The sequence below is a fragment of the Parasteatoda tepidariorum genome, chromosome 1 (assembly GCF_043381705.1).
Source record: "Parasteatoda tepidariorum isolate YZ-2023 chromosome 1, CAS_Ptep_4.0, whole genome shotgun sequence".
NCBI classification, from domain to species: domain Eukaryota; kingdom Metazoa; phylum Arthropoda; class Arachnida; order Araneae; family Theridiidae; genus Parasteatoda; species Parasteatoda tepidariorum.
This window is the reverse complement of record NC_092204.1, coordinates 51,955,794-51,969,869: the sequence shown is the minus strand read 5'-3', so window position 1 is coordinate 51,969,869 and position 14,076 is coordinate 51,955,794. Positions and strand designations below refer to the sequence as shown.

Sequence of the window (14,076 nt, the reverse complement as noted above, 5' to 3'; positions counted from 1 at the left end):
TATTCCATAACACCAGGAATGAAATAAGAAATAAAAGAAAAATTGCAACACCATGAACTTTTTTAAAAAAAAAAGAAATTTCAAAATGAAAAGAAGGCAATATATTGAAATTTTTCCACATGTACACACCGTTTGCTGCAATAACGTACCTCAATTTGTAAACTGTTTTGTCATCTATTTACTTTTCAGTTTATAGATGTAAAAAAAAAAAAAATTATTCCCTTTGGGAATATAATTTTTCTCGAAGAAGGTGGAGAATTGTGATAATGTTGATAATCACAAGTTCATACTCTCCTTAATTTATTGAAGTTTTTTTAATTTGCTTTACTTTTGTCCTCCTAACTCGTAATTTCTTGTTTGCGAATTCCTGCTCTTACCTTCATTAACGTTCAGTTTATAATTAAATCTGTTATCAATTTACAATGTATATATTTAAATACTGCATATCTTTGTTAATTATTAACTTTTACAGATTATTATTATGCTTTATATTTTAATTATGCAATATTAATTTATTTATAATTGTTCATTACTTTTTTTTCCTTTTTTTCAGTCATGCACTGCCTTAAGATATTTTCCCCAATCTTATTCTTTACCAACCGTAGCTTGATACTATTCCTGCATCCTCCTTTTACTCCTCTTCCCTAGCTTCCTCTGCAGCTGGCACCTGTGCCTCCCTTGGTCAGTTGTGAGATAGGGTTTTATGTATGTCCCCCTTTCATTTACACCTCCTATGCAGCTGTCTTTGCTGGTCAAGACATGGGAGCTAGAAAAAAATAGAAAAATTTAATGTTTTAGACCCCTTTTGTGACATTTTCTTTTCCTCTCACAGTGGGTGAATTTTTAATTACTTGTACCTTCTCTTACTTGATTCTTCTGTCGGTCAATAGTTTCTAAAGGGGTTGAATCTGATCTGCCCACTTTTTTTTATTGGCCTTTCTAGTACTCCTTTTTTCATTTTGATCCTCATTGGTTATTTTACAATGAGACCGTGTTTTCTTAAGGTGGATGCACCATAGAGATGAAATAGTAGATATTTCAACTCTATGGGATGCACGACTGAGGAAAAAACAGACAACACCCATGATTTTTGAATGTAGAAGATGCCTTGTTGTGTCGTACTGAAAAGGTTGTGAATGCTTATTTGATTTCTCCATGTCTGTGTATTCAACGTTTTTGTTGATGGAAGAATTTGGATTGTTGAGTTTCAGTGCAATTAATGTATACATATTTTTGATAGAAAGGCGGAATTGTTGAATAGTAATTTAATATCAAATTATGATGATATAAATAAATAGTTGCTACACGAAACAGTGTTCTGGCCTTCAATAATTTATGAATCGCCTCTGTTATTACACAATGATCAACATGTAAAAGGTGTCAACTCTAGGGTGAGTAGATCAGTCTTTAATACTTTAGTCCACAGATTTGTGTAACCCCACAATAATGATTTTATTTCACATCTTTATTTAACTCTTAACCATTTAAAACTTTATGACCCAATGGGCCTATTGGGTTGTTCGGCTTGTATCAATGTTGTACCACCACTGTTCGGCCAATTTAAACGCAATTTAAGATATAATATATAACCTTACTCTATTGATCTAATTATTAATTTGTTTTAATTCCTCTTGCATTCTTGTGGGTTTACCTTGCTACAAACACAATCTGTTTATTTTTCTTAAAATTTCATGTATCTAAAATTCAATTGTCTCGCTATTTTGTTGAGAAGTAAGCATCAATTTTATAAATAATTTTAAACTTAACTATTATTTTTTTTAATTTTAACAATTATGATTAATAATTTTCAATTCAACACACATTAAATAATCAAATATTTAAAAGTTTAAGAATTACTATTTGATTTTATTCATCCAAGCTTTATTAGCTCTAAACTTTCTAGTACCAAGCTTCTGCCTTAAAAAGTTTCATTATTTATCAGCAATATACTTTGATTTACACCCTCTTTAAACACATAAATACAGTTAAAATATTTTCAAAGCGCACTAAAAAATATTCACTTTCTTTTTGCACCTGAATTCTCAGGGTTAACCTGTAACTATACTCTGTTGGAAGTAATGAAAACTCTATTATCCCTATCCAGAGAGCCTGTTTGCATACCCTAAATAGACGCCAAGCTCCAAGCGTAATAAAATATCAACATCACCAACTCTTAAAAATACGTAGCATGGCCTTCTTCCTGCGTATAAAAAATAGCACGAATTAAATTTCCGTCCGAAGTATTTAACTTTTAAAAACTTTTATATAGTTTTGAAAGCATAATAATATAATTTGATAACGAAATAAAACGGGATTATATGCAGTTGATGATTACTTAAATCCTATACCGAAATAATCTTTTCTTAACTTGCAATGGAGTATAATATTATTTTCTTACACATTTGCATAGTTGCTGTATCAGTTGCTTTACTGAAAAATTAAACTTGTGCTTAATCAGAAATGTTTTTATTTTGATCTTTGAATTCCACATTTGAATTAGTTTTTTGGAGAATTTAAAAATAATAATTAATTTTACAGAATGCCATTTTCATAATTTATAGACACATTCGAAAGTGCAGAGTTCCCTATAATAAATGAATTTAGATTTGAGAAATCAATTAAATAGAAACGGCAGAAAACTGTATGCGTTTACTACATAAGAAATAAAGGAATTCATCCTCATGAGGGTTTTAAATTAATTACAAAATTATTGTAGAGTTTGACAACTGATAGTGCAGTCAGCTGAGAAAAAGTATAAAATAATGTTTCAAAAATTACCACAATTTACTGAAGCAAAGTGAACAAATGTAACAGATTGAACAGATTAATTCAATTAAAATAATCGACATGCATGGAAAAACATCGTTTTATACCTTGTCTAATGCAGGAACGCCATCTGTTGACGAAATATGTAACTAATATTATCCATGAATATAAACAACTGTTTTCCCTATCAGAATGCACCAAACTCTACATTTCTCTTTTCTTTCTTTTTTAATTGATTTTTGAAATCCTAGGAACACTACGAATACAATAAAGACAATGGCATCTTATTGAACAGTCAGTCATTAATTCAGATGATTTTTAATTAACAATGCTTAAGAATACAGAACTATTGTTACATTGAAGCAGGTTTTACAATTCATTCACACGACCCATAAACAATATAAATTTATATTGGTTCTCCATAATAGCAAATATAAATGGATGATCAGCCGTAAATTTTTGTGGTTCTATGATTGCTAGAGCATGACCGCCAATACCTGTCGCTGCTGCAGCTTCACTCCCTTCTTCATTCACTTCAACAGCCGCCTTGTGTACTACTTCACTGACATAAACTCCTTTTTGTGGTGTTATACCTGAGAAATCTGCCAATCCAGGGTTAAATATGGCCGTTGCACCCAAGTCTTTGAAGTCAGAATTCAGTGTTCGTTGATAATCTATGTTGAATTTTGGTAGCGTAACAGTCACTTTGGTTGTATACATTTGATTTTGGATGTCCTGGAGTTTTTGTGGCGTTATACTGTTCTCAAGTTGGTCAAGACCTCCACGTTCTTTTGGCACAATAACGATCATGCTGACATTGTCTCCTTTGTATGGTAACTTCACAGCCTGTAAGTCCTCGTCCGATGCATAAGGAAAATCTGCTGTCAGATGCATAAGTGGAACTTTCCTGGAATTGAAAGACATTAATAAAATTATGAATAGGCAGAATAACAATCATGCTGACATTGTCTCCTTTGTATGGTAACTTCACAGCCTGTAAGTCCCCGTCCGATGCATAAGGAAATTCTGATGTCAGATGCATAAGTGGAACTCTCTCCTGGAATTGAAAGGTATTAATAAAATTATGAAAAAGCAAAATAACAATCATGCTGACATTGTCTCCTTTGTATGGTGACAGTACAGCCTGTAAGTCCCCGTTCGATGCATCAGGAAATTCTGATGTCAGATGCATAAGTGGAACTTTCCTGGAATTGAAAGATAGTAATAAAATTATGAACAGGCTGAATAACAATCATGCTGACATTGTCACTTTTGTATGGTAACTTTACAGCCTGTAAGTCCTCGTCCGATGCATAAGGAAATTCTGATGTCAGATGCATAAGTGGAACTTTCCTGGAATTGAAAGATAGTAATAAAATTAAAATTGGTTCCTTTCATAATGAGAAGTTATTGCCTGAAAATTTCCCCTGTAACAAAAGTTGCATGCCGAAAGAAAGATAAGAAAAAAATTTAGAAAGGAGCATCTGACTTAGACTCCTTTGTACAATTTATGAAAAAACATTCTGTTAGCTCACAGATAAATAAGCTAAGGGAAAATGTGATGCATTAGTTATTTTATTTGAAAGCATTTTGGAAAAATTCTTTTGCATAAACTGCCATGCTACGTTTCATAAATGTTTGATTGTTAATATTTGGTTGTTAATATTATAAAAAAAAATTAGCGAAACTTACTTTGCTTTAGAGTTTGATCCATCATTATAGAAGTTCTCAGATTTTGTATTTTTCGTTTCAAACTGCGTTTTCCACGATCCTTTGAAATAAATAGCATTCACTATGAAAAATACAGTGGATCTACTCAAACCACTTACGAGCTGTGTGATTTTTCCATGGGTCTGTTCATCTACGAAATTATTTATTTGTTCCGCAATTTGAGCAGAATTATTCTCAAAATCAACATCTTCGATGTATGCGCGGAAAAGATTTTGTACTTGGTTTTTGTAGTCGGGATTTACATTGAAGTTTTCTGCTAACAGCAATTCATTGGCAAGACTCAAGATGTATTCTGGATTGGGCGATTGGTTTTCGGGTATAACTATGTTGAGGAATCGGTTGAAGGCCAAAGGAACCTCGCTGCTTTTCAGTTTAGCTGAATTGTATCCTAACACAGATCTGAGTTGCTAAAAAAGGAAATTATATTTAAGAGAAACGAAAATTTGTTTCTTTGAAATTTTAAAATAATATTTTCTTCAATTTTATTCAATATATCTAAAGTTATAGTAAGAAAAAGTTTTTTTTTTTTTTTNTTTTTTTTTTTTTTGTAAAAATGTTCATACATCCACGAGTCCTCAAACTAGGGCTACAATGATTTTTACAATTATTTCATATAATTACCAAAGTAATTGATGCAAATTTCAAGTTCATTACTATATTTTTGGCATAGATTATTCAGGCCACTTTTTCCTTATTAACTTATTGCCGGCTTATAAAACATCTAAAAGCTTTAAGCTTCAATGATACTTATGAGAAATCACAGGATCTAAACACTTCTAAAGATATAAAATGATACTCTAAATATTTTTTGCGAAATATAAAAAAAATGAGTTAGTGTAGAGGTGTTTCCATATTTTCGTCCAACCCCTGTATGTTTAAACATATAGGTACATTTAGTTTTACTGAAAAAATAAAGATTGCACTTCTTTTTCACTTTTTATGCTACTTTAATCACAAGTTAACAAAGAAAAAAAATGGTTTATAAGTTTAACAGCATTGCACTTATTTTTAGAAAAATAAAGTGCTCTAAAAAGATTAGATATTTTTAAAAAAGAATTTAGCTAAATACAAACATTGGTCATAGAAGATCCTCACCAAACAAGGCAAGAAATGTTATTATACGATAATATAGGGGAAAACATGTTAATTAAATTATACATGTTAAGTAAATTCTGCTATAACTATTAAAAATGTTTGAAATGAAACAAAAATAAGGGAATAACAATAAAATAACCAAGACAAAGAAAATTTCATCGTTACACCTCGTACTGCATATCATTCAAAATTGAATAGATTTCAAGGTATAGTACAAAGCCTGAATCTGTAATTGTTTTTATTATTAAATTTTTTGTGTTTAATATTACCTAAAATATAAATTTGTTAAAGTTCGTTTGAAACACTTTTCAGCATAATGAGAAGCAAGTTATCGAAATGTCAGCAAAGTCATCAACGCGATATATTATGTTACCGATAATGCATTATAATACTGATAATGCATACTACGTAATGTATTGGGCTGTTTGGAAAGTAATTTCGTTTTTTGGAGGGAAAATGAAAGACAATTTTCGTATAATAAATAAATATTTTATTAAATTATATTTTGGCCATTCTGGTCCGACACCTTTTGCCATCTTTCCGGTGGTAGCATGATTCCACGCTCATAAAATGTTTGGTCTCTTCTGGCAAAAAACTGATTCTCTTCATTTGAAGTAAAGATTTTGCAGTCTAAAACAATTTGTAGTGACCGTAACAAATAATAATCCGAAGTCAACAGATCTGGAGAATATGGTGGGTATGGCAGTTTTCCCCATTCAAGCTGTAAAAGCCTTTGGCGAGTGATCAAACTTGTATGAGGGCTCGCATTATCTTGGTGGAACACTATGCCTTTTCTGTTGATTAATTCTGGCCTTTTCTGTTGCATTGCACCATTCAGTTTGTCCAACGGACGACAGTAGACTTCCATATTATTTATTGTGTTATACGGTAAAAACTCAAAAACAACTTTTCCTTTAAAATACCACAAAGCAGACAGCATCACTTTTTTTGATGGATATTGGCTTTCGAAATGCTTTGAGCTGGTTCATCTTTTTTGTTCCATGATCTCTTGCATTTGACATTGTTATAGACAACCCATTTTTCGTCCCCAGTAATGATGCACTTCAAAAATGGATAATTTTCGTGACGTTTGAGAAGCAAATCACAGACGTCAACGCGACGACACAAATTTCTCTCTGTGAGAACATGGGGATCCCATATATCGTGCTTCGAGGTTGAACCCAGGCTTTTCAAGCGGTCATAAGCAATCGAATTCGATAAATTCAACCTCTCACGTGTTGTTATTTGCCGATTTGCATCAACTAATGTCTTTATTGCGTCTTTATCAGTTTCAGCAGGCCTTCAAGATTGTGGTGCATTATTGACACCAAAATTGCCGGATCGAAATTTTGCAAACTAATTCTGGCACTGGCGTTCTGTCAACACATCTTCTCCATACACATCGGTTTATTTTTTTCTGGAATGAACAGCATTTTTACCTTTTCTATTGTGAAAAAGTAAAATAGGACGAAAATGGTGCTTATTGCTCTCCATATTTAAAAGGGCACCAACCAAAAACTACTGCTTATAATTTATTGAACTTTTCCACACACAAGCCTAGCTGTATCAGCTCTCAAAACATATAATGATAATGCGACTTAAGTGTAAAGTTGAGTTCTAAAAAATACAATTAAATCCTCTGTCGGAAAAACGAAATTACTTTCCGAACAACTCGATATTTTTAAGGGGTAAATAATCAGTTTAATAAAAATACGTAATGTCATTGAGCTTGGTAGAACAGCTAATTCTTCCTCACAGGAAATTAAAACAGTACATTTAAGTTCTATCCTCTCGTTCTAGAATGATTTTCTGATTTATTTCTCAGTTATGATTTATTATGATTAAGTTAAGATTTATTTCTCACTAAAAATTGATAGATAAAATTTGATGATTAAGTTTATCTATTAATATTCATCTATTATCTCTCTAAAGGTTAAATGTTGTTTGCAACTTTGATTTTTAATTTACATAGTTGTTAATATTTGTTAGATTTTTTCTGATTTTTGTTTCGATTGCTATTTTATAAAGACAGTGAAATTATTGCTGAAGGGATGATACTGTGTTATATGAAAAGATTTTCCATTTTCCGATGATACAAAGGGTTTAAAAAAAGAAATAACTGCAAAAGCAGGTTATATAGGGAATAATTGGAACATGGGATAGCATATTCTATAGAAAAGTCACTAGATGAGGTTGAAAATCATACGTATTATACAAGGACAAGAAACTGAAATAGTTCTAAAACGTTTTATTTATTGTTTAGCCGTATATGTCCCATATTTATTACCCAATACTGTCAGAGAAGGTACTCAAAAGCTCTAAAAGGATGCTTTTTAAAAACACCTGGTAAGTATGTGAAGTTGCGCCATTCTTTCACTTGTCTCTACACAGTGAACTCTACACAGTGAAAAATCAGAATTAAATTATGGTTAAAAGTACCTGCACCTTGGATGCACTATTCATAAAGTTAAAATTAAGGTAAAATCCATTTTTATCGCAAAATCTTATATCGTATATTTTACTGTAATAATTATTTAACTGCAGTGATTTTACAATAAATATTTTTTGTAAAAACTTCAGTATATTAGATTATTTGCTCCATGAAATTTCACGGCAAAACTTTTGGCACTTTGGTTCCGGATATTTTTTATTGTGAAATTTGTGAAAGGTATTGTGAAAGGTAAAACCCATTTTTCTCGTAAACTTTCACATCGTATATTTTTCAGTAATAATTATTTAACTGCAGTGATTTTATAATAAACTAGTGGGATGCGCCCCCTACTCGCTAACGCTCGTCAACCCCCGAAAATTGCTACGCAATCTTATAGGGTTTGCTTCGCAAACCAAGCTCGCTTCGCTCACTACTAACTTAGGTACATTGCAAATGCACAAAATTCTAAGAATTCAAAACAATCATTCAAATCAATATAAAAACTTTTTTTTAAAAAAAAGATTGCATCTTTTTAGTAAATGCTAAGTCATTAAAATAAATTTGAATTCAAATAAATGACATGTAATTCGTTAAAATGTGCTATAATATAATTCGTGATATAAATTAAAACTCGTTAAATGAATTCGTGAAAAAAAGCGCTTCAGACAAAATACTAAAATAGAGATCTATCGACAAAGACTACTCACTTCTGCCTAACTTAATAGTATGAGATTGCCGCAACTGATGCTCTCTGGTTATTTCAGTTTCCGTTTCTAAAAGCGCTGTATGTTGAGCCATCTCAGCTAGATTTGGCATGGGACATTTTTAGCGGCAATCATTGATTGATTTTCCAGTGTTGCCATTCGGGGAGTTGTAATGAGGCTTTTTTTTGTCGCCGTGTAAGAGAAATAGTAACGTAAACAAGACAAAGCAAACGTTGCCACCTTCGGAAAAGAAATACAGCCAAAATTTGGGAGCCACGTAAGAGAATTATATATGTTAAATATTTTTTGTATAAACTTCAGTATATCAGATTATTTGCTCCGTGCAATTTCACGGCAAAACTTTTAGCAGCTTGGTTCCGGTTATTTTTTCTTGTGAAATTTTACGAAACAAAAAATTTTATATATCGTAATTTTTTTCTAATTGTAATTTGATTCAGAATTTTTTGGAGTGCAGGCGTCTGGGTAAAACTTTGATTATCCCCTGCAGTAGAATAGGTCCTGACTACTTGGAAATACTGCATAAATAGAATTAATTTTGTCTGTACTATGTAATTAAGTATACTTTGCAATCGCCTCAAGCAGACTCAAGTAGCGTTCATGACTTCATGCTTCGGTATAACATTTTATTTATTCATTTTCGTACATCAAACTCACTCATTCATTTTGGGCCACGTATTTTTGAAGTATCGTGTATAGAAAAAAAAAATAAAGATAATTAATTTGTTGAAACTGGAAACATTTTTTTCTATTAAGAAAAGTCTCAATTTATAAGAATTTATTTATAGTATATATGTTACGGATAAAGAATGGAAGCCCTTAATGTTCATGTAACCAAAATTATCTACAGATTAACTATTGCGATTCGTTAAAGTGCAGTACCAAAAGTTTTCCTCATTTTACCTAGGTAATGAACATCTTAACGACTTTCACGTTGTTAAGGTTCAAAAGTTTGTCTCTCTTTTTCTATCGAATAATTTGTGGATTGTTTGATTGATTCTTTGATTATCGAAAACAAAATAGTATTATTTTAATTTAAGTGTACTTAAGCGTTGCTGTTGTTTTTGCAAAGATCTTATTATCACTTTAATGAATAATAGGTAATCTACAGCTTAACGAATGCTTAGTAAGTTATGTGCAGATTATCTAGGTAATTTTGAGATTACTTAGGTGTTTTGAGAAATAAAATAATTTTCAGTACTTCAATGAATTACCCTAGTAACTCTGCGCATTATTTAGATAACCAGTGGAATAACAGATATCTGCACTTTACCGTTAACAATATAATGAGAAAACGAACAAAAAAAAGAAAATTTTATTGGTGATCCTCAAGTCGTATAACATTAAAAATAAATCTGATTCGAAAATGATTGGATAACATAAAAGGAAATGTAACAGTTTGTTGTAACAGATAGTGCTAATTACCTTTGCCGTGTTTCCTTTGGCTCCAGCGTAAAGTATACCGAAAGCGGTAGATATGCTAAGAGGAGAGAAAAACACATTTCCAGAGCTTCCTTTTACTAGAAGATGGTAAAGCTTGAGCCCTAGATAATTGTTGGCTATTGCTAATTTATTTAAATTATCACTGCAGCCTCTTTTTGGGGAGCTCATAGCTACGTTGAATGCAATTATGAGAGAAAATAATATCAAAACTTTGTGAGTCATCGTTTAAAACACTCTGAAAATAAAAAATAAAAATTTATAAATATAAATAAAATAAAACATAATATTTAAAACAAATATAATATATAGAAAATAAAAAATAATATTTAAAAAAATATAATCTATAGAAAATAAAAAATAATATTCATATTTATAGATTTATTTTATGAAGGCAAATATTGTTCTTTTAAAATATATAGTGCTACAAATCAAGATGTTTAAAAAATGACAAAATATATTAAGCATTTTAATTCAGGAATATGTTTTGAATAATGTACTTAACAAGTTACGACACTTGTACTAATTATGCCGTTAAATTAATTAGGAAAAAATAGTTTAGTAATCATATAGTACACTGTAAAAAATTCCGGATCCAAATGCAGCATAAAGTACCATCACTTTGCATGTATTATTCGTAAAATTTCTTTTACCGTAAAATCCATTTTTACCGTTAAATATTACACCGTAATTTTGATTATAATATTTATTTAATTAGAGTGAGTCAGTCTTTTTACGGTAATTGTTACTGTAAAATTCACAATATATCAGATTTTTCGTTCCGTAACATGTTCCAGGAGAAATGGATTTTACGTCAAAAAGTATCGGCACCCTTAGTGCCAATACTTTTTACCATATTTTTTTTACCTTGTAGTGGTTGGGATGTCAACACTTAGCTAAACTGATTACCACATTATTTTTTATTTTACTTAGTTCCAGCTAGTTGTTACGAAATAATATTTTTTCAAAATTTTTTTATCTACTAAATTAGTTATTGAAGTAGTTTATAAAAGTCAAATTTTAAGAACTAGACTAGAACTAGACAATTGTAAAACTAGTTGACTAGACTAGAAGTGTTGATGCATATTAACACAGATGAGATTCTACTGAGAGATTCCAAATTTTACACTTGCAGTTAATATTGTTTGTCGCATAATCTAGTAAATGAAAAATTTTAATAGGTAATTAAAAATAAATTCGCGTACATTTAAATCAAGAAAGTTTAAAATGATGTAAATTGAAAACTTTTTACAGAAACTATTTGCTGTAGTTGAAAATAATAATTTTATAAAATGCTTTGAGTCATTATAAGTGTTTTTTTAAATCAATTCATAATAATTTTATTTTTTGAACAAACGTCTGTGCACAAATTTCAATAGTAAATGAAATAATACAATAAACTTAATAATATGGTAAATAAATTCGTTTATATTTTAATCAAAAAATTTAACAAATTTAACAGAACTTAAAAACAAAGTTAAAAATTTAACACAGTCAACTTTAAACACAAATTACTTGCTTTAGTTAAGAATCTAAATTTTATGAAATGTATTGAGTTTTTATATGATCGATTCAAAAGTATTAATAAGTTTCTTCTTTTTTTTATAAACATTCGCAATTTTAACAATCAATGAAATAATATAGTAAATTTAATAGAATAGTAAATGAATAATTGTCGTATGCAATATAAAATTATATTCGCTTATATTTAAATCAAAAAATGTTAAAAATTCAAACTTTAAGCACAAATTACTTGCTTTAGTTGAGAATCAAAATTTTATGAAATGTATTGAGTTTTTATATGATCGATTCAAAAGGATTAATAAGTTTCTTCTTTTTTTCATAAACATTCGTAATTTTAATAATAAATGAAATAATATAGTAAATTTAATAGAATAGTAAATGAATAATTGTCGTATGCAATATAAAATTATATTCGCTTATATTTAAATCAAAAAATTTTAAAAATTCAAACTTTAAGCACAAATTACTTGCTTTAGTTGAGAATCTAAATTTTATGAAATGTATTGAGTTTTTATATGATCGATTCAAAAGTATTAATAAGTTTCTTCTTTTTTTCATGAACATTCGCAATTTTAATAATAAATGAAATAATATAGTAACTTTAATAGAATAGTAAATGAATAATTGTCGTATGCAATATAAAATTATATTCGCTTATATTTAAATCAAAAAATGTTAAAAATTCGAACTTTAAGCCCAAATTATTTGCTTTAGTTGAGAATATAAATTTAAAAAAATGTATAAGTGCTATTCAAATAAATTCATAAGTTTCTTCTGGTTTTTTTCTCATAAACATTTACACAATAAATACAAATAGCGTAGGAATTATAGTATTTTAGATATTAAGACAAGTCTCACCTTTTTCAATTAAGCCTCCTATTTCAAAGTCTGTTACTGTCATGAAAGTCCTCTGCTACACTGTGTGATTGCTTTTATAATAGCTTTGCAAGCAAAGTATAAAGATTTCAGCTGCTTGAAAGGAAAAATAAATCTTCCCTGATTATGAATTTTCCTTTATCAGTTAAATCTGACATCTCCATTTTCTGCATCCATTTCACTCGGAATGTCTATGCATTACTCACCTGTTTTCGATTCCGTAATTCCATTTGATTCTTTTATAGATATCATGTAATGTTCGCATTCAAAATGAGTTTGTTTCAGCTAGTACATTTTAATGAATAATTTTAGCAAAGTTCATTAAGCAAGCTTTTGTTAAGATAACAATGTTAACGAAAGAGTTTTTTACGATAAAATCTCTAATATTTCTATTATAGACTTTGTTCTATCATAGATTTATTCGAATAATTGCCTTCAATATGAACAAACAATATTCTCAATAAATCACTATTTAATTGAATTCATATTTAAGCAGATCTTAGCTAGACTTACAAAAAAGAAATCAAATTTTGCTTTCTATATTTCAGAAGAGCTTAAAAATTACAGTTATGGAAATTTGAATTATCGTGATAAATATTTTGACTCTGTAAGTAATATCTAAGTAATAAAATAAGTGAAAAAAATTTAAAAAACTTTATTTTTAAATAAATTTAAAAAAGAAAATAATTATGATTTTTAGAGCAAAAAATGAAATAAACATAAGTCACACGACTTTGGAAAGGCTTAAGAAATGATAGAAGTTTATTAAAAATGTTATGCGCTCTATTTTTATTTATTTATTTTTTGTTTGTTTTTGTTTCAGAAAAAGAAATATTTCGTTCCTTTCAATCCCCTTTAAAAGCGTAGATTTTGAAAATTGTAAATTCATTTTATTAATGTCTTCTTTTTAGTTTTGTGTATTAGCTTTTTTAGGGAAAGCCGTTACAATAAAAGAGCGAAAAATTTTGCAAGACGCAAGAAAAAAATTCTTGCAAAATCACCATACTTGGATGGTAAAAACATTTCTAGGGAAAGAAACCACAATTCTAAAAATTAAACTAAAATAGACGGTATTTAAACAATTTAAAAGGTTATTTTTACCGTTCGCTGTTGTTACTGTTTACCGGAAATTCTGTTTTTCAAACTTTCAGTTCTTATTGCTTTAAATTTAGTAACAAACAAAGAACTCAAAAGTAAATGTAGCCCAATTAAACGGTTTTTATGCCAGGGTAATGAAGTATCATGATAAAATTACCAAAATGATCTTCAGAACTATCAATCATTTTGCGATTCATTTGGTAATTTTAATCTTTTATTGTCCTTGTCTCCAGACAAAAAAAAAGGGATAATAATCTGTTTACACTGCTGCTCTTTATTCAAACGGTTGATAGGAATTAAGACCTGTTTACACGATCCAAGTTTTTGGACGAAGATTGATTGAAATTGATTAAAACTTGTTTTGATTGGAGCTAAAGGCCTGTTTACACGGTC

The 14,076-nt window shown here is 29.5% G+C and overlaps 1 protein-coding gene across 1 annotated transcript; it reads right to left on the bottom strand.

The window, feature by feature from the left end:
• Window positions 1-3,068: 3,068 nt before the first annotated feature.
• LOC107439749 (intracellular coagulation inhibitor 1-like) lies at window positions 3,069-12,782 on the bottom strand. Its single transcript, XM_043044313.2, has 4 exons — window positions 12,568-12,782; window positions 10,171-10,423; window positions 4,459-4,904; window positions 3,069-3,673 (listed from the first exon to the last, which is right to left on the bottom strand). Exons 2-4 carry the CDS (start codon window positions 10,408-10,410, stop codon window positions 3,136-3,138), a joined length of 1,224 nt encoding a protein of 407 aa, XP_042900247.2. The 5' UTR covers window positions 10,411-10,423; window positions 12,568-12,782; the 3' UTR covers window positions 3,069-3,135.
• Window positions 12,783-14,076: the final 1,294 nt, after the last annotated feature.